Raw genomic sequence first — 23,233 nt, forward strand, 5'->3', positions numbered from 1 at the left:
CGAACAACCATTCTCCCGGACTTCTCACGATTTCCAGCCAGACCTGAGTGAGCACAGCCTGTCGTCACATCCGATTTACCTCCATATAAACAGCATGCCGGCCCAGTTACATTATAACATCTACAGCTTTTGGAGCTCAGTGCGCAACTGCACACACAACAAGGAGACTATTTTATATGTCTCCGTTATCCATAGGTTTATTTATAGCCCATAAAGTAGGCAGGCGCGGAGCTATTTGTCAGCGTGTGTTTATTCCAGCCAGCATGTTAATACACTGACACATAACATCTGGATTCCCATTATGCATTGCTTCAAAACTACGGCAAGTAGTAATGTCCAAAAACATAACAGAGACGAAACAGAAGAACGAAGAAGAGACAGTCATGGTGACAACAAGTAAGAAGAAGAAGTACGCTTGCAAGTTCCAAAATGATTGGAAAAAATAATTTCAGTTCATCCTAGACAGTTCGAAGGGGAAGCGGTATGCTCGGGAGAGATGGACGATTCCAGACTCTGGTGCATTTGATGAAGGCACTTTTGTACATGCCACACAGCAATGCATCATCAGAGAGGGTGTTCAGCATGGTTAGAAAGATAGTGACAGAGAATAGAACGAGGATGGACAATTCAACCCTAAACTCACTTCTTTCCTGCAGATAAAATGTCATAGATGCTGCCCATACCTATGCTCCTTCAAAGGCTTTTCTACTGGCCGCAAAGTATTGCACTTCAAATACAACAATGAGTAGAGGAGTGCAATGTGTGTGTATATGTATAAATAAATGAACACAGAAATTTAAGTATTTCTAATATATATATATATACATATATATATATATATATATATATATATATATATATATATATACAGAGGTGGGTAGTAACACGCTACATTTACTCCGTTATATCTACTTGAGTAACTTTTGGGATAAATTGTACTTCTAAGAGTAATTTTAATGCAACATACTTTTACTTTTACTTGAGTATATTTATAGAGAAGAAACGCTACTTTTACTCCACTCCATTTATCTACATTCAGCTCGCTACTTGCTACTGATTTTTATCGATCTGTTAATGCACGCTTTGTTTTGGTTTGTCAGACAGACCTTCAAAGTAGGATCTATCACATGCATGCGTTTCACCAATCAAATGCAGTCACTGGTGACGTTTGACTCCGTTTCACTAATCAAACAGAGCCAGGCGGTCACATAGATAGACAGATAGATAGATAGATAGATAGATGGATAGATAGATAGATAGATAGATAGATAGATAGACAGTACTTTATTGATTCCTTCAGGAAAATTAAAATTCCAGCAGCAGTGTACGGAGTTGAGATCAATTTAAAAAGTAAAAAGTAAATAATGGGGGTTTAAATGGAAACAAAATATAAAAATATTACAATAAGAATAAAAATAAAAAGCAACAATGGGAATAAAAATATAACAGTAAAATAAGAATATAACAAGAGAAACATTGCAGTAGTGACCATGTTATGACAAAGTATTGCACTGTTATAGTTTTACATCCCCCGTCAACCTAGTACCCCCCACACCCCTCCCCAGAGAGGAGTTGTACAGTCTAATGGCGTGTGGGACAAAGGAGTTTTTGAGTCTATTAGTCCTGCACTTGGGATGAAGCAGTCTAGCACTGAACAGGCTCCTCTGGCTACTGATAACGCTATGCAGAGGGTGACTGGGATCATCCAGGATGCTTACTAGTTTGTCAACAGTCCTCTTCTCTGCCACCGTCACCAGTGAGTACAGTTTCATTCCGATTGTAGATGCGGCCCGCCTGATCAGTTTCTCCAGTCTGGAGCTGTCCTTCTTAGATGTACTGCCCCCCCAGCACACTACCATGTAGAACAGAAAACTGGCAACCACAGACTGGTAGTACATCCACAGGAGTTTTCTACAAATGTTGAAGGAGCGCAGCCTCCTGAGGAAGTACAGCCTGATCTGTCCTTTCTTGTACAGGTGGTCCGTGTGAACAGTCCTGTCCAGCTTATTGTCCACCCAAACCCCGAGGTACTTGAATGAGTCCACGGTCTATACCTCAACTCCCTCGATCACAATAAGTTGTGACCCTGGACTCGACCACCCAAAGTCAATGACCAGCTCCTTGGTCTTTGACGGGATGAGTTGCAAGAGGTTCGTGTGGCACCAGACAGCAAAGTCCCTCCCCAGGCTCCGAAACTCCTCCTCTCTGCCGTCCCTGATGCACGCGACGATGGCTGTGTCATCCGCGTACTTCTGGATATCACACAACTCCGAGTTGTAGCAGAAGTCCACCGTGTACAGGGTGAAGAGAAGAGGGGCCAGCACCGTTCCTTGCGGTGCTCCGGTGCTGCAGATCACAGTGTCAGACGTGATGTCCTTCAGTCTGACGTACTGTGGCCTGTCGGTGAGGTAGTTCGAAATCCAGGTAACCAGGCAGGGGTCCACTGGCATTCTGTCCAGCTTGTCCTGGATGGTATGATTAACTGCACACTTTTTAAATTTTTTTATAAACCTTTATTTATAAATTTCAACATTTACAAACAGTTAAAAATAATAATCAAAGTAAGTACAAAAACAGTACAAAACAATATAAAAACTGTACATAACGCCAGGTGGTTGTAAATTCAAAGTAATTAAAATAGAATGCAAAAAATATATATATAAAATAAACAAGGTGCAAAGTCATAGGCCCACTCAATCTCAGTAAATAACTTAAATTTGGAACATAGCATCATGGTTTTCGCAGCTTTTTGGTTGTAAGAGGTAGAGGGTTTTAATGTACATTTCTAAATCTTTTTAAAGGCACAAATAACAGGTCAGGTATTGAGAAACTTACATTTATGAATATAAAACTTAGCCAATAGTATCATGAGCTTGCAAAGGTAAAATTAGTTTTCAATTTTTTTTTCAATACAGTGTAAAATCAAATACATATTATTTAACATTATTGTTTTAGTTGCTTAAGAGATATTCCTGGCTCTGAATTTGTTCAATGCTATTTTTATGTTGTTGTGCATTACTTGTTGTCGTCATCATTAAACAAACAGGTTACTCATCAGTTACTCAGTACTTGAGTAGTTTTTTCACAACATACTTTTTACTTTTACTCAAGTAAATATTTGGGTGACTACTCATTACTTTTACTTGAGTAATACATCTCTAAAGTAACAGTACTCTTACTTGAGTACAATTTCTGGCTACTCTACCCACCTCTGATGTATACACACACATATATATATATATATATATATATATACACATATACAAATATATTTATACACACACAAACAAATACATAAATATATATATACACAAATACATACATATATACATACACACATGCATACATACAGTGGGGCAAAAAAGTATTTAGTCAGCCACCGATTGTGCAAGTTCTCCCACTTAAAATAATGACAGAGGTCTGTAATTTTCATCATAGGTACACTTCAACTGTGAAAGACAGTTTCCACCCCCCATGCTTCACAGTAGGATTGGTGTTCTTGGGATGCAACTCAGTATTCTTCTTCCTCCAAACACGACGAGTTGAGTTTATACCAAAATGGATACATGGATGTTACAGCAGAGGATTGGGAGAATGTCATGTGGTCAAATGAAACCAAAATAGAACTTTTTGGTATAAACTCAACTCGTCGTGTTTGGAGGAAGAAGAATACTGAGTTGCATCCCAAGAACACCATAACTACTGGGAAGCATGGGGGTGGAAACATCATGCTTTGGGGCTGTTTTTCTCCTAAGGGGACAGGACGATTGATCCGTGTTAAGGAAAGAATGAATGGGGCCATTTATCGTGAGATTTTGAGCCCGAACCTCCTTCCATCAGTGAGAGCTTTGAATGGTTGACCAAATACTTATTTTTCACCTTAATTTACAAATACATTCTTTAAAATTCCTACAATGTGAATTCCTGGATTTTTTTTTATCCACAATCTGTCTCTCACAGTTGAAGTGTACCTATGATGAAAATTACAGACCTCTGTCATCATTTTAAGTGGGAGAACTTGCACAATCGGTGGCTGACTAAATACTTTTTTGCCCCACTGTACATGTACATACATATATATATATATATATATATATATATATATATATATATATATATATATATATATATATATATATACACACACACATACATACATACATATATACATATATATATATATATATATATATATATATATATATATATATATAATATGGTATATATAAAGATGTATACATACATCATTTTTTTAAGAGACTTGAAAAACCCGAATAAATAAGAATCACGATTTAGGTGTTAATCTATATTTTTTAGCACCCCTACTATCATGTATTATATATATATATATATACTATCTTATGTATAGAAAAGAGAACTGCACTTTTATTTTGGAATTCTTCCTATTGTTCACAATCATTATGAGAATTTAAAGATGATAAAAAAAAAACGCTTGGAAGTTGTACCAGTGTAGCCTTCAAAGCCCTTTAAAACCATTTCAACCCTTTCATAACAATATGTAATATGTACATTATTTACCGTATTTTGGTCATTTTAAGTAATACCAGAACTTATTTCCTCAGCGCATATATTTCCGTTTAAACTGGCAGCAAACTACCGGCAACAAACGTGTGTTCCTACTTCTTGAAAAAAATGTGAGCGTGTTCTAATCATGGCAGACTTGGTAACAGACAACAAAGATGACTACTTTTGGACAAATGAGGATTCAGAACCTCATCTTTTTGAAGATGAAAATACAGAGGATGAACTTCTGCTGATAGAAGCAAGCACAAAATAGAGGGTGAAACGTTGGAGCAGATGGAAGCTGAGAGAGTAAGGTCGGCGTGACTTGCAGGTATACACGTGGAACTTTGAGCCATGCTATGCTGACATAAATGGCGTGCTTACCCAAAATCAATTGGAAACATCCCCCGCCAGCTGGACCGAACGCCCAACTGTCCATTGAGTGAGTCACTATAATATTGATCATGATACATGCTTGTTATTACAACCACAGTACATACGCTGTCAAGCTAGCTGTGTACAAAGACAACATGAAATGTGGGTTAATTCTCTACAGATACTGTAAACATATTTGTTCATGTTTTTCAGTCAGTACAGATTGGTGTCTTACTGCATTGTGTTGTGCATTACAAACTCAAAAGCCATTCAGCTGCATACCGTCGAATGGTGATGCATTACTATGCTAGAAAAAATGTTATTTGGTGTTCGCTCTTACAAAAACAATGTCGCTACAGTTTGGTTATTAAACAGGTTACGGAACATAAATATAGAATTTTTGACAGTTTCTGAATGCATTTTTTAAGTGATTTAGAGGCTGAATGGATTGCTGCCATTAACTGCATTGCAGGCAGCCAAGAACGAGCCGAGTTTTACAAATCAGAATGCAAAAATAACCAAAAAATAAGGATTGTAAACAATAGACAATATTCCAAAAACTAGTGCAGTTCCTCTTTAACACAAGATCACCTATTCTGTGGCCTCAACAGCAAGTCTCAGTGCTTGAAACAACAGGCCATTACTCTGAGAACGGTTTGGAAGTGTTAGTAAAAATGTTGGCCATGCAGTCCTCGCAGAGATCGCCTGTAGCAGTTTGGCAGCTGCACTGCACCGGCCAGCTTTTGTGCGGATCCTCGTCTGTTGTGTCGACATGATCCGCCTCGGCGACACTTAGATATGTCACCTCCGACTGGCTGCATTCGCACGGTCCTGTCCACGCTGCGGAGGTGTGGAGGCTGTGTTGCTCGTCGTTCTCCACAGGTAAGCTGGTTGTGTGCTCGACATGAACAGGGGCTCCGTCCTGCAGACTGTGAGGTGGGTCCAAAGAGGAGCAACTTGATGGGGGAAGCAGCTCGATTAATGCATGGAGAACCTAAAGAGTGAAACAATAATACTGATTAACATCAAGTATATATTTATCATTGTATCCATAATGATAACATCACATAGTGGTTGCTCTAACATGGTGGTCTCACATGTAGTAGTTCCATTAGCACACTAAGTATACAATGAAAAAATCCAAGTGTAAATAAAGTACGTAATTGCATGAATTTAGACACAGCCACTAATTTCTTTAGCTTCTCAGAAGCATCCAGCAGAGGAGACCACAAACTTAGTTTGCTGCAAAGTGAGGAATGAAACAAAATAGGAGTTTGATGCAGGGGCCTAAATTTATGAATTTATGCACTTTTGTACTTTTAGTTTTTTCATTGCACAAGTGGGGTCACACTAACAAATTTAAGGTCAGCAACTGGATGTTGCAGTCAAAACAGTGCAGCTGAAGTGGGGGGAGGGGGTTTGATGTTTGCAATAATACCCAGACAAGTGGTTGCAATTCACCATTAAAAAGGAGAAAAAAAGAAACGGGTTAAAACAGTATTACATTCGTCATTTCCAGTAAGTGTGCAACAGCAGTTATGGATTCAGGACGAAATATACACACTCAGAAATGAAGGGCCCTATCCTCCTGTTTGCACTGAAGTCTTTTCTACACGCTTTAAGTTACGCACATTTCTCTTATTTGTATTCTCCCAACCACACTGTGGACAGCCCACCCCGTGTAAAGGACGGACAGACACACACGAAGACACACGAAGACACACGAAGACACACGGACACACACACACACACGCACATACGCAAGGCACACGCAGGCACACATGCAAGCAATCAAGATCCATCCATGAAATTTATTATAAAATAAACTTGTATTCATATTTCGTTGCTTCGTTTAATTGTTTAACGGCTGTAACTAATGAAATGTATAAAATCCAGACCGCATGAACTGTGCATATGAGAGTGATAAAGTGTAGGTACTTTAATCTTTGTGGTGGCGACAGCGGAGAGTTTTTTTTCCAAATCTGATTAATGTCCACAAGTTAAAAGTGCCATTTTTATATTGATGTGCATTTTTTTAGAAAAAATAATAAAGTTAATGACAAGCAAAACAAAATTCCCTATAATACACATTAAAGGCCTACTGAAATGAGATTTTCTTATTTAAACGGGGATAGCAGGTCCATTCTATTTATCATACTTGATCATTTCGCGATATTGCCATATTTTTGCTGAAAGGATTTAGTAGAGAACATCCACGATAAAGTTTGCAACTGTCTGTGTTAAGAGAATAGCCCTGCCTCTACCGGAAGTCGCAGACGATGACGTCGCAAGTGTGGGGGCTCCTCACATATTCACATTTATTTTAATGGGAGCCTCCGACAAAAAGTGCTATTCGGGCCGAGAAAACGACAATTTCCCCATTAATTTGAGCGAGGATGAAAGATTTGTGTTTGAGGATATTGATAGCGACGGACTAGGGAAGAAAAAAAAAAACAAAAGTTAAAAAAAAAAATTGAGACTGATTCCGATGTTTTTAAACACATTTACTAGGATAATTCTGGGAAATCCCTTATCTTTCTATTGTGTTGCTAGTGTTTTAGTGAGTTTAATAATACTTGATAGTCGGAGGTGTACGTCCACGGGTGTGTTGACGCCAATGTCTCAGGGGAGTCGACGGCAGCTTCATGGATGGCCCAAGCTCAGCTTTTCTCCGGTAAGAAGCGACTTTTTAACCACAATTTTCTCACCGAAACCTGCTGGTTGACATTTGGTCTGGATTCATGTTCGCTTGACCGCGCTTTGATCCATAGTAAATTTTCACCTCCGGGAATTTTAAACAAGGAATCACCGTGTGTTTGTGTGGCTAAAGGCTAAAGCTTCCCAATTCCATCTTTCTACTGTGACTTCTCCAATATTAATTGAACAAATTGCAAAATATTCAGCAACACAGATCTCCAAAATACTGTGTAATTATGCCGTTAAAGCAGACGACATTTAGCTGTGTGTGTGCAGCGCTCATACTTCCTAAAAACGCGTGACGTCTTGCGTACACGTCATCATTACACAACGTTTTCAAGACGAAACTCCCGGGAAATTTAAAATTGTAATTTAGAAAACCAAACCGGCTGTATTGGCGTGTGTTGCAATGTTAATATTTCATCATTGATACATAAACTATCAGACTGCGTGGTGGGTAGTAGTGGGTTTCAGTAGGCCTTTAAGGTTATGAAGTTTGTTTTATCTGATTAATCGAACAAAACAATCAATGGATTGTCATCACAGGTTTGAACTTTGTTTTCTTATGTTCCTATATTTCTTTTAATTCCTGCCCGGGCAGTCTTATTTTGGTTCCAATTCCTGTTCTGCCTCCTTTTGCCAATATTTCTCCGGTCTGGACGTTAGCCTCCTAACCTGTCCCTAATTGGCAACCAGGAACATGTGTATCCTGGTTGCCAATCAGGATGGTATATATGTCAGCCCTGTCCTCTGTGTTTTGACATTAAATATATTTTTTACCTGCACGACGGCTGCCAATTTTGCATTCTGGGTTCAACGCCCCACACAACCGCAACATAAATCAATGAAATAGTAAAATAATCGATAGCTGCAGCCCTACACAATACACTTAGTAAAGAGTATTGATGGAAGTACTTGGCTTGAGACACAGCCCTCGGAAACAAAACAAGTACATCAATATGCAAATATAAATCATTTTAAAGCTATTTTAAGTATTGAATATAACTGTTCAGAAATATGTTCAATGTACACAAAACTTACTATTTCTTGTTTGGAAAGATCAGCATTGAACTTGAGCGCTTACTTTGTTCATGCTGGGTCGGTCGCGGTGGTGACTCGCAGTGCACTGCAAGGAAAGATCCAGAAGACTACGCGTCATAGAAGTTGGCCACAGTCCAGCTGCCGCATCCAAAAACTGCAGACAAGCGTCTACACCACTGTCCTCCGCTGCAGAGACCAGCACATATTTCTGTACCGGGAAACCATTAATCGTTGTCAGTCGTTATTTATCCGTAGTACATCATAAAGTAATCCATCCATCCATCCATCCATCCATCCATCATCTTCCGCTTATCCGAGGTCGGGTCGCGGGGGCAACAGCCTAAGCAGGGAAACCCAGACTTCCCTCTCCCCAGCCACTTCGTCTAGCTCTTCCCGGGGGATCCCGAGGCGTTCCCAGGCCAGCCGGGAGTCATAGTCTTCCCAACGTGTCCTGGGTCTTCCCCGTGGCCTCCTACCGCTTGGACGTGCCCTAAACACCTCCCTAGGGAGGCGTTCGGGTGGCATCCTGACCAGATGCCCGAACCACCTCATCTGGCTCCTCTCGATGTGAAGGAGCAGCGGCTTTACTTTGAGTTCCTCCCGGATGGCAGAGCTTCTCACCCTATCTCTAAGGGAGAGCCCCGCCACCTGGCGGAGGAAACTCATTTCGGCCGCTTGTACCCGTGATCTTATCCTTTCGGTCATGACCCAAAGCTCATGACCATAGGTGAGGATGGGAACGTAGATCGACCGGTAAATTGAGAGCTTTGCCTTCCGGCTCAGCTCCTTCTTCACCACAACGGATCGGTACAACGTCCGCATTACTGAAGACGCCGCACCGATCCGCCTGTCGATCTCACGATCCACTCTTCCCTCACTCGTGAACAAGACTCCTAGGTACTTGAACTCCTCCACTTGGGGCAGGGTCTCCTCCCCAAACCGGAGATGGCATTCCACCCTTTTCCGGGCGAGAACCATGGACTCGGACTTGGAGGTGCTGATTCTCATTCCGGTCGCTTCACACTCGGCTGCGAACCGATCCAGCGAGAGCTGAAGATCCCGGTCAGATGAAGCCATCAGGACCACATCATCTGCAAAAAGCAGAGACCTAATCCTGCGGTTACCAAACCTGAACCCCTCAACGCCTTGACTGCGCCTAGAAATTCTGTCCATAAAAGTTATGAACAGAATCGGTGACGAAGGACAGCCTTGGCGGAGTCCAACCCTCACAGGAAATGTGTTTGACTTACTGCCGGCAATGCGGACCAAGCTCTGGCACTGATCCTACAGGGAACGGACCGCCACAATAAGACAGTCCCATACCCCATATTATCTGAGCACTCCCCACAGGACTTCCCGAGGGACACGGTCGAATGCCTTCTCCAAGTCCACAAAGCACATGTAGACTGGTTGTGCAAACTCCCATGCACCCTCAAGAACCCTGCCGAGAGTATAGAGCTGGTCCACAGTTCCACGACCAGGACGAAAACCACACTGTTCCTCCTGAATCCGAGGTTCGACTATCCGGCGTAGTCTCCTCTCCAGTACACCTGAATAAACCTTACCGGGAAGGCTGAGGAGTGTGATCCCACGATAGTTGGAACACACCCTCCGGTCCCCCTTCTTAAAGAGAGGAACCACCACCCCGGTCTGCCAATCCAGAGGTACCGCCCCCGATGTCCACGCGATGCTGCAAAGTCTTGTCAACCAAGACAGCCCCACAGCATCCAGAGCCTTAAGGAACTCCGGGCGGATCTCGTCCACCCCTGGGGCCTTGCCACCGAGGAGCTTTTTAACTACCTCAGCGACCTCAGCCCCAGAAATAGGAGAGTCCACCACAGATTCCCAAGGCACTGCTTCCTCATAGGAAGACGTGTTGGTGGGATTGAGGAGGTCTTCGAAGTATTCCTTCCACCTATCCACAACATCCGCAGTTGAGGTCAGCAGAACACCATCCGCACCATACACGGTGTTGATAGTGCACTGCTTCCCCTTCCTGAGGCGGCGCACGGTGGTCCAGAATCGCTTCGAAGCCGTCCGGAAGTCGTTTTCCATGGCTTCCCCGAACTCCTCCCATGTCCGAGTTTTTGCCTCCGCGACCGCTGAAGCTGCACACCGCTTGGCCTGCCGATACCTGTCCACTGCCTCCGGAGTCCTATGAGCCAAAAGGACCCGATAGGACTCCTTCTTCAGCTTGACGGCATCCCTCACCGCTGGTGTCCACCAAGGGGTTTTAGGATTGCCGCCCCGACAGGCACCAACTATCTTGCGGCCACAGCTCCGATCTGCCGCCTCGACAATAGAGGTGCGGAACATGGTCCACTCGGACTCAATGTCCAGCACCTCCCTCGTGACATGTTCAAAGTTCTTCTGGAGGTGGGAATTGAAACTTTGTCTGACAGAAGACTCCCAGCAGACCCTCACAATGCGTTTGGGCCTGCCAGGTCTGTCCGGCATCCTCCCCCACCATCGCAGCCAACTCCCCACCAGGTGGTGATCGGTAGAAAGCTCCGCCCCTCTCTTCACCCGAGTGTCCAAAACATAAGGCCGCAAATCCGATGACACAACTACAAAGTCGATCATGGAACTGCGGCCTAGGGTGTCCTGGTGCCAAGTGCACATATGGACACCCATATGTTTGAACATGGTGTTTGTTATGGACAAACTGTGACGAGCACAAAAGTCCAATAACAAAACACCACTCGGGTTCAGATCCGGGCGGCCATTCTTCCCAATCACGCCTCTCCAGGTTTCATTGTCGTTGCCAACGTAAGCGTTGAAGTCTCCCAGTAGGACAAGGGAATCACCCGAGGGAGCACTTTCCAGTACTGCCTCGAGTGTTCCCAAAAAGGGTGGGTACTCTGAACTGGTGTTTGATGCGTAAGCACAAACAACAGTCAGGACCCGTCCCCCCACCCGAAGGCGGAGGGAGGCTACCCTTTCGTCCACCGGGTTGAACTTTAACGTACAGGCTTTGAGGCGGGGAGAAACAAGAATTGCAACCCCAGCCCGTCGCCTCTCACTGCCGGCAACGCCAGAGTGGAAGAGGGTCCAATCCCTCTCGAGAGAAGTGGTTCCAGAGCCCTTGCTGTGCGTCGAAGTGAGTCCGACTATGTCCAGCCGGAATTTCTCGACTTCGCGCACTAGCTCAGGCTCCTTCCCCCCCAGTGACGTGACGTTCCACGTCCCAAGAGCTAGCTTCTGTAGCCGAGGATCGGACCGCCAAGTGCCCTGCCTTCGGCTGCCGCCCAGCTCACATTGCACCCGACCTCTATGGCCCCTGCTATGGATGGTGAGCCCATTGGAGGGGTGACCCACGTTGCCTCTTCGGGCTGTGCCCGGCCGGGCCCCATGGGAACAGCCCCGGCCACCAGGCGCTCGCCATCGTGCCCCACCTCCGGGCCTGGCTCCAGAGGGGGGCCCCGGTGACCCGCGTCCGGGCGAGGGAAATCTGGGTCCATGCTTTTTTTTTCTTCATAAAGGTCTTCGAGCTGCTCTTTGTCTGATCCCTCACCTGGAACCTGTTTGCCTTGGGAGACTCTACCAGGGGGCTTTATGCCCCCGGACAACATAGCTCCTAGGATCATTGGGACACGCAAACTCCTCTACCACGATAAGGTTGCAGCTCAGAGAGGAGATAAAGTAATCATTGATTGAAAAAAACAAAAAAAAAACAGTTAATGTCGCTGAAAAAACACATACATTTTGTGTCTGTTGCTCTGATCTGTGCTCAAGTGTGTCACAGCATGATTGTACATGCACAAATACATGAAAAATAATCAAACTGTTCAATCAACTGAATGGCTCCTCTTGCCATTTATTAATAATAATGAATACTAAAAAATACAGTAGGTAAAATAAGTATTTGATCTCATGCTGATTTTGTACCAAGACAAAGGTCAATAATTTGTAGGGTTAAGTTATTGAAACAGGCGGAGGCAGACTCACACTCCCAGCACTCCATTAAAAGGATGTTACTGTTGTCTTTGGCACACAATCTGACAACAGACAATTGTCAGGCATCCTAACTGTGATTGCAATAGAGGAGAGCAGAAAGTTCAAGCCACAACGTTCCTGTTTCTTAAGGTGTTTCTCTAACTCACCAGCTGTGTATGTTTGACTTCACGTCCTGTTAATGTTTCCATTGCCACCTGAGGGGGGAAAATTAAATGTTAAATAATCAGAATACTGTTGTCATTAACCAGACGTATTATGAAATTGAAAGCAATTGTATCCCCTGTAAGGGAATTTAAAACTAGATTTAAAACGTTTCATACACCAAGTGTCATGATAGTTAAATATATAATAATAAAATATACCAATAATAATACATAACTAATGGAGGTGGGAATCTTAGGGCACTTCACAATTGGATTTGATTCTTGGGATGGCCATTCAATTCAGAATCGAATTTTGATTCAACACGATTCTAGATTCAAACCGATTCTGGCAATGTATTATTTGGTATTATAATTATCATAAAACTTTTTCAAAACAGGCTACAGGTTACAAAACATCCTTTTGGTTGCTGTATGACGTAAGCTTGATAAAGGCCTAAAAACGTATTCTTAAAAAATATATTCTTTAAAAAAAATAATAAAAAATTGTCCTTTGTTTCTTTTTTAAAATTACATGTTTGAAAATTATGAATGGATTTAAAAAAAGACACACGATTCAGATGTGAATTGATTTTATTTTGAGCACCTCTAATAGTAATACTTATTTTATCATCAATAATAAGTATAATATATGTGGAGTATATCATAACAAGTATGTAATTAACCAATTATTGCAATTTAAAATACCTCATACTGTAACAATTATTTAACTGCTAAAATTGTCAGGAAATGGGAAAACGTTTATTTTAAGTTTTCCAATTTTATTAACTAAAATGTGCAATATAGCGACTGTATCTACTCTAAACTGCTACACCAAAAGCATTTTATTAAACAACCAGTTTTATTATACGTAATATCGAAATGGATCAGAGCTGTTTATCTTTTTTAGGAATGTAGTTACTCATAGAACTCACACCCAATGTTATTAAAAAAGTATATATTTTGAATCGATAATCAATTTTTCATCGAACCGTTATTCCCCATATGTCACGGCGTGGATGCGAACCCAAGATTCTCCCGCAGCAGGTTCCCACACTCTTTCTGGCAGCATGCCAGTACACGCACCACGCCCACGCTTCGCCGCAGCTGCAGGCTGCCTGTCATCAGAGCACCCGGCAGCAATCAAAGGGACAGCATAAGATCCAGTCACTCCTTGGATCCTGCGCCGGAACGTCGTAAACTCTCGTAGTAAGCATTCACGTCTCTGGCTTCCCTCTCGTTGTCCTCGCCTCTTTTGTCTTTTGCCCTTTTTGTCTCGTTGACTTATGTCCCTTGTCCTCCTTGCAGTGCCCACCTTGTTCCGTGTGCTCGAGCGCTGGATCTCGATGTCCTCCCGGAAATTGGACTGCCTCCTTCGATCCTCGATCACTCGCCTAGACTCGGACATTGTTGCTTGCCACTTGCCCCCGACCTCCTGCCTGTCTCCGGATCTCCCTTGTGCCTACCCCCTTGGTCGGACGAAGATTTCATCCATCACGCACGTACAACATCCTCTTGAATTCTATACATGGTTAACTTTACACTTAATCCTGCAACCAGCACTGAGCATACACATCCCACACAATTATCAAAGGTTACAATAAACCTGGCAACCTTAAGTCCTTCGTGGTGTCGTCTCCTTCCAACCCTCACGTACATAACAGTTTGTTCCGGCCAACCATGTCGGAACCAGACGACACCCCGCAGCCAAGACTCGCTCCCCAGGCTCGGATCCCACGAAGTCCGGACTTGGAGGTAATGTGCTCAATCCTTAAGAAACACCAGACTCGCTTTGAGGCATTAGAGGACAATTTAGAAAAGGTTTTCACCAAGTTATATATGAAGTTGGACCAGTTAGGCCCCAGTCCAGTGCAAGACTTGGTATCAGGACAGCATGCTACACCAGCCACTAGCTCCGGTAGCATTTCTCTTAGCCGGTAGCCCAAGATTGCTAGTCCTAGGCCTTTTGAGGGTAATTTTGAGCTCTGTAGGGGTTTTTTGGTGCAATGTGAGTTTATTTTTTTGCACCAACCCTCACGCTACACTACTGATGGGGCAAAAATTGCATTTATTTTTTCGCTGCTTACCAGACCTGCTCTCAAGTGGGTTACTGCAGCTTTGGACAAGTCACTAGGCCTTGGCACCGACTACTCAGCATTTTGGTCCGAATTTTTGGCCATATTTGACCACCCCAAGGATGGGGAAGATGCCGCAGGACGTCTGCACACCATCCAGCAAAGAACTCGCTTGGTGGCAGCTTACACCCTTGAGTTCCGGACCATTGCGGCAGACAGCGGCTGGAACAACAAGGCGCTCCAAAGTGCTTTTCGTCAAAGACTCGCTGAAGAAATTAAGGAAGGTCTGCTGAGGGAAAGACCAACCTCTTGCAGAGCCCTCATTGATTTGGCACTTCAGTACGACCAAAGACTAGTTGAGAGAGCAACCGAGAGATCCCGGAGCGTCGCCAGGAGAACCCTGGCTACGACTTCTTCTCCCGTCTTCCAGCCAATTGGAGGACAACCGACCCCATTACCAGTTGCGGTTCCAACCACCGAACCCATGCAAGTGGGAAGAACCCGTTTGGGGACGGAGGAGAGGGAGAGAAGGATGAGGCAACATCTCTGTCTTTACTGTGGGGGAACGGGACACATTGTCCGCTACTGTCCGTCCCTATTAAAAGACCAGGCTCACCAGCAAGGGGGATCCTGGTGAGCCATTCAACTCTTCCCCAGGGACAAGACAACCCGGGCATCCTGTTTTCCGCATCCTTAACTTGGAACGACAAAAGAGTGGCAGTTAAGGTTTTTTTGGACTCCGGGGCGGATGATAGTCTGATGGACTATGGTTTTGCCCAACAAAACAAGATTCCTCTGGTATCCTTGGATAAGGACCTTCTTGCTCAAGCTCTGGATGGACGTCCATTGGGTCCTATCAAAAACCGTTCAGAACCGCTGCTTCTCACCTTGTCCGGAAACCATTCGGAGACCATCTGTTTCTGGGTTTTGGAGGCCCCTTTCACTCCTGTGGTCCTAGGTAGAGCTTGGTTGAAGCAACATGATCCTCACATTTCATGGACCACCTCCGGAGAGATAATGGCCTGGAGCACCCCCTGTCACGCTAATTGCTTGAAGTTTGCCTCGGGCCCCCGCAAGGCAACACTATCCACTAACCACAAGATCGACCTCTCTACCATTCCTGAGTGCTACCATGACCTCACCAAAGTATTCAGCAAAGAACGTGCTAAATCTCTCCCGCCGCATAGACCGAATGATTGCGCTATCAATCAATCAATGTTTACTTATATAGCCCTAAATCACTAGTGTCTCAAAGGGCTGCACAAACCACAACACAAACCACTATGACATCCTCGGTAGGCCCACATAAGGGCAAGGAAAACTCACACCCAGTGGGACGTCGGTGACAATGATGACCCAGTGGGACGTCGGTGATAATGATGACTATGAGAACCTTGGAGAGGAGGAAAGCAATGGATGTCGAGCGGGTCTAACATGATACTGTGAAAGTTCAATCCATAATGGATCCAACACAGTCGCGAGAGTCCAGTCCAAAGCGGATCCGACACAGCAGCGAGAGTCCCGTTCACAGCGGAGCTAGCAGGAAAACATCCCAAGCGGAGGCAGATTAGCAGTGCAGAGATGTCCCCAGCCGATACACAGGCAAGCAGTACATGGCCACCGGATCGGACCGGACCCCCTCCACAAGGGAGAGTGGGACATAGGAGAAAAAAGAAAAGAAACGGCAGATCAACTGGTCTAAAAAGGGAGTCTATTTAAAGGCTACAGTATACAAATGAGTTTTAAGGTGAGACTTAAATGCTTCTACACATACATACACACATACATATATATATATATATATATATATATATATACCGCTTGTCCCGCTCGCAAAGGGTGCTGGAGCCTATCACAGGTCTATCATATATATATATATATATATATATATATATATATATATCGGTAGGTTGTGAGTTCAAACCCCGGCCGAGTCATACCAAGGACTATAAAAGTGCAACCCATTACCTCCTTGCTTGGCACTCAGCATCAAGGGTTGGAATTTGGGGTTAAATCACCAAAAATGATTCCCGGGCGTGGCCACCGCTGCTGCCCACTGCTCCTCTCACCTCCAAGGGGGTGATCAAGGGTGATGGGTAAAATGAAGAGAATAATTTCACCACACCTAGTGTGTGTGTGACAATCACTGGTACTTTAACACATATACATACAAACCCCGATCTGATTGCTAAGATCATTCGTCTCAAAAAGTATAGTCTCAACTGCAGTTATCAATGTGTGATGTCCAGCTGAGCAGGATATCAACATGGACTACTACAAACCCCATTTCCGTATGAGTTGGGAAATCGTGTTGGATGTAAATATAAACGGAATACATCCATCCATCCATTTTCTACCGCTGCTTCCCTTTTGGGGTCGCGAGGGGCGCTGGCGCCTATCTCAGCAACAATCGGGCGGAAGGCGGGGTACACCCTGGACAAGTCACCACCTCATCGCAGGGCCAACACAGATAGACAGACAACATTCACACTCACATTCACACACTAGGGCCAATTTAATGTTGCCAATCAACCTATCCCCAGGTGCATGTCTTTGGAATGATTTGCAAATCCTTTTCAACCCATATTCAATTGAATGCACTACAAAGACAAGATATTTGATGTTGAAACTCTCAAACTTATTTTTTTTTTTTTGCAAATAATAATTAACTTACAATTTCATGGCTGCAACACGTGCCAAAGTAGTTGAGAAAGGGCATGTTCACCACTGTGTTACATTACAATTTTCTTTAACAACACTCAATACATGTTTGGGAACTGAAGAAACTAATTGTTGAAGCTTTGAAAGTGGAATTCTTTACCATTCTTGCTTGATGTACAGCTTAAGTTTTTCAACAGTCCGTGGTCTTGTTGACATATTTTACGCTTCATAATGCGCCACACATTTTCGATGGGACACATGTCTGGACTGCAGGCGGGCCAGGAAAGTTTTTGCACTCTTTTACTACGAAGCAACGCTGTTGTAACACGTGGCTTGGCATTGTTTTGCTGAAATAAGCAGGGGCGTCCATGATAACGTTGCTTGGATGACAACATATGTTGCTCCAAAACCTGTATGGACCATTCAGCATTAATGGTGCCTTCACAGATGTGTAAGTTACCCATGCCTTGGGCACTAATGCACCCCCATACCATCACAGATGCTGGCTTTTGAACTTTGCGCCTATAACAATCCGGATGGTTATTTTCCTCTTTGTTCCGGAGGACCGTTTCCAAATATAATTTGAAATGTGGACTCGTCAGACCACAGAACACTTTTCCACTTTGCATCAGTCCATCTTAGATGAGCTCGGGCCCAGCAAAGCCAGCGGCGTTCCTGGGTGTTGTTGATAAATAGCTTTCGATTTGCATAGTAGAGTTTTAACTTGCACTTACAGCTATAGCGACCAACTGTAGTTAATGACAGTGGTTTTATGAAGTGTTCTTGAGCCCATGTGGGGATATCCTTTACACACTGATGTCGGTTTTTGATGCAGTACCGCCTGAGGGGTCAAAGGTCCGTGATATCATCGCTTATGTGTAGTGATTTCTCCAGAATTTCTGAACCTTTTGATGATTTTACGGACCGTAGATGGTTAAATCCCTAAATTCCTTGCAATAGCTCGTTGAGAAATGTTGTTCTAAAACTGTTTGACAATTTGCTTACAAATTGGTTACCCTCGCCTCATCCTTGTTTGTGAATTACTTAGCATTTCATGGAAGCTGTTTTTATACCCAATCATGGCACCCACCTGTTCCCAATTAGCCTGCACACCTGTGGGATGTTCCAAATAAGTGTTTGATGAGCATTTCTCAACTCATCAATATTTATTGCCACGTTTCCCAACTCTAAAGTTAATGATTATTTGCAAAAAAAAAATGTTTATCAGTTTTAACATCAAATATGTTGTCTTTGTAGCATATTCAACTGAATATGGGTTGAAAATTATTTGCAAATCATTGTATTCCGTTTATATTTAAATCTAACACAATTTCCCAACTCATATACTGTATATGTATATATGTATGTATACATATATATATAAATATATATATATATAGGTATGTATACCTATACATATATATATATATATATATATGGGTTGTACTTGTATGGCGCTTTTCTACCTTTTTCAAAGCGCTTTGACACTATTTCCACATTCACACACTGATGGCAGGAGTTGCCATCCAAGGCGCTAACCATGACCCATCCGGAGCAGCGCCACGCCGTCCCACATATAACCATGTGTACACATATATACGTATACATATATACAGCTGAGATAGGCTCCAGCAACCCCCCCCCCCGCGACTCCAAAAGGGACAAGAGTTAGAAAATGTATATATATATATATATATATATATATATATATGTATATATATATCAATCAATCAATCAATGTTTACTTATATAGCCCTAAATCACTAGTGTCTCAAAGGGCTGCACAAACCACCACGACATCCTCGGTAGGCCCACATAAGGGCAAGGAAAACTCACACCCAGTGGGACATTGGTGACAATAATGACCCAGTGGGACGTCAGTGACAATGATGACTATGAGAACCTTAGAGAGGAGGAAAGCAATGGATGTCGAGCGGGTCTAACATAATACTGTGAAAGTTCAATCCACAATGGATACAACACAGTCGCGAGAGTCCAGTCCAAAGAGGATCCAAGACACAGCAGCGAGAGTCCCGTTCACAGCGGAGCCAGCAGGAAACCATCCCAAGCGTAGGCGGACCAGCAGCGCAGAGATGTCCCCAGCCGATACACAGGCGAGCAGTACATGGCCACCGGATCGGACCGGACCCCCTCCACACGGGAGAGTGGGACATAGAAGAAAAAGAAAAGAAACGGCAGATCAACTGGTCTAAAAAGGGAGTCTATTTAAAGGCTAGAGTATACAAATGAGTTTTAAGGTGAGACTTAAATGTTTCTACTGAGGTGGCATCGCGAACTGTTACCGGGAGGGTATTCCAGAGTACTGGAGCCCGAACGGAAAATGCTCTATAGCCCGCAGACTTTTTTTGGGCTTTGGGAATCACTAATAAGCCGGAGTCCTTTGAACGCAGATTTCTTGCCGGGACATATGGTACAATACAATCGGCAAGATAAGATGGAGCTAGACCGTGTAGTATTTTATACGTAAGTAGTAAAACCTTAAAGTCACATCTTAAGTGCACAGGAAGCCAGTACAGGCGTAATGTGATCAAACTTTCTTGTTCTTGTCAAAAGTCTAGCAGCCGCATTTTGTACCAACTGTAATCTTTTAATGCTAGACATGGGGAGACCCGAAAATAATACGTTACAGTAGTCGAGGCGAGACGTAACAAACGCATGGATAATGATCTCAGCGTCTTTAGTGGACAGAATGGAGCGAATTTTAGCGATGTTACGGAGATGAAAGAAGGCCGTTTTAGTAACGCTTTTAATGTGTGCCTCAAAGGAGAGAGTTGGGTCGAAGATAATACCCAGATTCTTTACCGTGTCGCCTTGTTTAATTGTTTGGTTGTCAAATGTTAGAGTTGTATTATTAAATAGAGTTCGGTGTCTAGCAGGACCGATAATCAGCATTTCCGTTTTTTTGGCGTTGAGTTGCAAAAAGTTAGCGGACATCCATTGTTTAATTTCATTAAGACACGCCTCCAGCTGACTACAATCCGGCGTGTTGGTCAGCTTTAGGGGCATGTAGAGTTGGGTGTCATCAGCATAACAGTGAAAGCTAATACCGTATTTGCGTATGATGTCACCTAGCGGCAGCATGTAGATGCTGAAGAGTGCAGGGCCAAGGACCGAACCCTGGGGAACTCCACACGTTACCTTAACGTAGTCCGAGGTCACATTGTTATGGGAGACACACTGCATCCTATCAGTAAGATAAGAGTTAAACCAAGACAGGGCTAAGTCTGACATACCAATTCGTGTTTTGATACGTTCTAATAAAATATTATGATCGACGGTATCGAAAGCAGCGCTAAGATCGAGGAGCAGCAACATAGATGACGTATCAGAATCCATCGTTAGCAATAGATCATTAGTCATTTTTGCGAGGGCTGTCTCCGTGGAGTGATTTGCCCTGAAACCGGATTGAAAGGTTTCACATAGATTGTTAGACGCTAAGTGTTCATTTAACTGCTGCGCAACAATTTTTTCAAGGATTTTTGAAATAAAGGGAAGGTGAGGCACCGGTCGGTAGTTTACCATGAGGTCAGGATCGAGGTTAGGTCTTTTAAGAAGAGGATGAATAACCGCTTTTTTGAATGCTAGGGGAACACTGCCCGAGGAGAGTGATAAGTTTATAATATTTAGCACTGATGGCCCTAATAATTCAAAGAGCTCCTTGATCAGTTTCCCAGGAAGAGGGTCAAGTAAACATGTTGTCTGTTTTATTCCATTTACACGTTGTAACAATTCCTCTAATGTTATTTCCTCAAAACGAGAGAAACTATTTTGGAGGGCAGTATCCGCCGTATATACAATCGTGTCAGTGTTAATAGAACCCCGTTGTAGCTGGGACGCATTGTCTTTAATCTCCTTTCTAATGACTTCAATTTTCTTACTAAAGAATTGCATAAAGTCATCAGCTGAGTGGGTTGAGCTACTGGAAGGAATCCCTTGTTGGGTTAGCGATGCTACCGTGCTAAACAAAAATTTAGGATCGTTTTTATTACGGTGGATGAGATTTGAGTAATATTTAGCTTTAGCTAAGGTAAGCATGCGTTTATAAGTTATTAAACCATCACTCCATGCTTGATGGTGCACCTCAAGTTTAGTCGTGCGCCATTTGCGTTCCAGCTTTCTACATAATAATTTCTGAGCTCTAGTTTCTTCTGTAAACCACGGGGTGCGCTTTTTTGGAGCCTTTTTTAACTTTAGCGGTGCTATGTTATCAATGGTTTCGCGCAGGGCGTCGTTAAAGTTGTTAGTGAGGTTATCAATAGAGCCCACATACTTTGGGAATGGTGCCATTACCGAGGGCAGTAGGTCCGCAAGAGTTGTCGTTGTGGCTGTATTAATGTTGCGGCTGCTATAGCAGGTATTATTATTATTAGTTTGACGAACATGCGTCTGAACCTCAAATTTTATAAGGTAATGATCGGACAATACTTTAGTACACGGGAGTATCGTAACTTTGGAAACGGTGATGCCCCTGACAAGCACTAGGTCTATCGTATTACCGTTGCGATGCGTGGGTTCATTTATTATTTGTGTGAGACCACAGCTATCAATTATAGTCTGGAGCGCTACGCACGGTGGGTCCGATGGGGTATTCATATGGATATTAAAGTCCCCCATTATGATTATATTATCGGCGTGTGTCACTAGATCAGCAACGAACTCTGAGAATTCATTAATAAAGTCCGAATAGGGCCCTGGGGGGCGGTAGATAACAGCCAGGTGTAGAGGCAGCGGTGTGACAGACCTCATAGTAAGCACCTCAAACGATTTATATTTATTATTTATGTTAGGACTAAGGTTAAAGTTTTCGTTGTATATTAGTGCGACCCCCCCACTCCTTTTGAGCGGACGGGCAATATGCGCATGTGTAAAGTTAGGAGGACATGCCTCATTTAGCGCAAAAAAGTCGTTTGGTTTAAGCCAGGTTTCGCTGAGACCGATGACGTTAAGATTGTTGTCTCTGATAATATCATTAACTAACAACGTTTTAGGAGACAATGATCTTATGTTTAAAAAACCTATATTATAGGTAGTGGGCTGTTTTAGGGAGTTTTTGATCAAATTATCCGTAGTGGCAATATTAATAATGTTGTGTTTATTATGCCCAGTGCATTTAGTATAGTTACGACCATATCTAGGAATTGATACGACAGGAATTTTCCGATTGTTTGATTGTTGCTTTGATAAACTGCACGCATCATGGTTAGCCACCTCAGTAACGGGGATTTTCCGATTGTTTGTTTGTTGCTTTGATAAACTGCACACATCATGGTTAGCCATCTCAGTAACGGGGATTTTCCGATTGTTTGTTTGTTGCTTTGATAAACTGCACGCATCATAGTTAGCCACCTCAGTAAAACACATGTCCAACTCTGAAACACTCAAAGCAGAAAAAACTGATATATATATATATATATATATATATATATATATATATATATATATATATATATATATATATATATATATATATATATATACATATATATGTACATTTATACATGTACATATATATGTACATGTATATATACAGTATATGTACATACATATACACGTTTTTAACCAGCCGAAACAAATGTTCAAACCATTATGTATGTATGCATGTATGTAAAATCCCCCACCTGACCACACCACAAAAGTTCTCACTAACTGCATACTTTAACGCTGATCATAACAGGATCGCAAAAACATAAAACTGTCACCAGTATCACTTCCTGCCGCAGTGAAAATAGAGCAGAAGTGAAA

General features: G+C 43.0%; 1 protein-coding gene and 1 long non-coding RNA gene across 7 annotated transcripts in view; one reads left to right on the plus strand and one right to left on the minus strand.

Annotated features, from left to right (window-relative positions):
• Positions 1-4,419: 4,419 nt before the first annotated feature.
• Positions 4,420-23,233, minus strand: part of irak3 (interleukin-1 receptor-associated kinase 3) — a 38,323-nt gene continuing 19,509 nt past the window's right edge. For 5 of the 6 annotated variants that reach the window (XM_061913217.1, XM_061913215.1, XM_061913219.1 and 2 more), the window contains 3 exons: positions 12,741-12,788; positions 8,681-8,845; positions 4,420-5,893 (listed from right to left, as the gene is read on the minus strand). In XM_061913217.1, coding sequence (XP_061769201.1) covers positions 5,540-5,893; positions 8,681-8,845; positions 12,741-12,788 — 567 coding nt within the window. In that variant the 3' untranslated portion in view covers positions 4,420-5,539. The remainder of the gene's footprint in view (positions 5,894-8,680; positions 8,846-12,740; positions 12,789-23,233) is intronic. The other variant, XR_009808487.1, reaches the window with a different exon arrangement.
• LOC133560572 (uncharacterized) lies at positions 13,319-14,353 on the plus strand. The gene is made up of 2 exons (XR_009808488.1): positions 13,319-13,943; positions 14,043-14,353. It is a non-coding gene; the product is annotated as an uncharacterized LOC133560572 (long non-coding RNA).

Source organism: Nerophis ophidion, linkage group LG10 (genome assembly GCF_033978795.1).
Source record: "Nerophis ophidion isolate RoL-2023_Sa linkage group LG10, RoL_Noph_v1.0, whole genome shotgun sequence".
Lineage (NCBI taxonomy): Eukaryota > Metazoa > Chordata > Actinopteri > Syngnathiformes > Syngnathidae > Nerophis > Nerophis ophidion.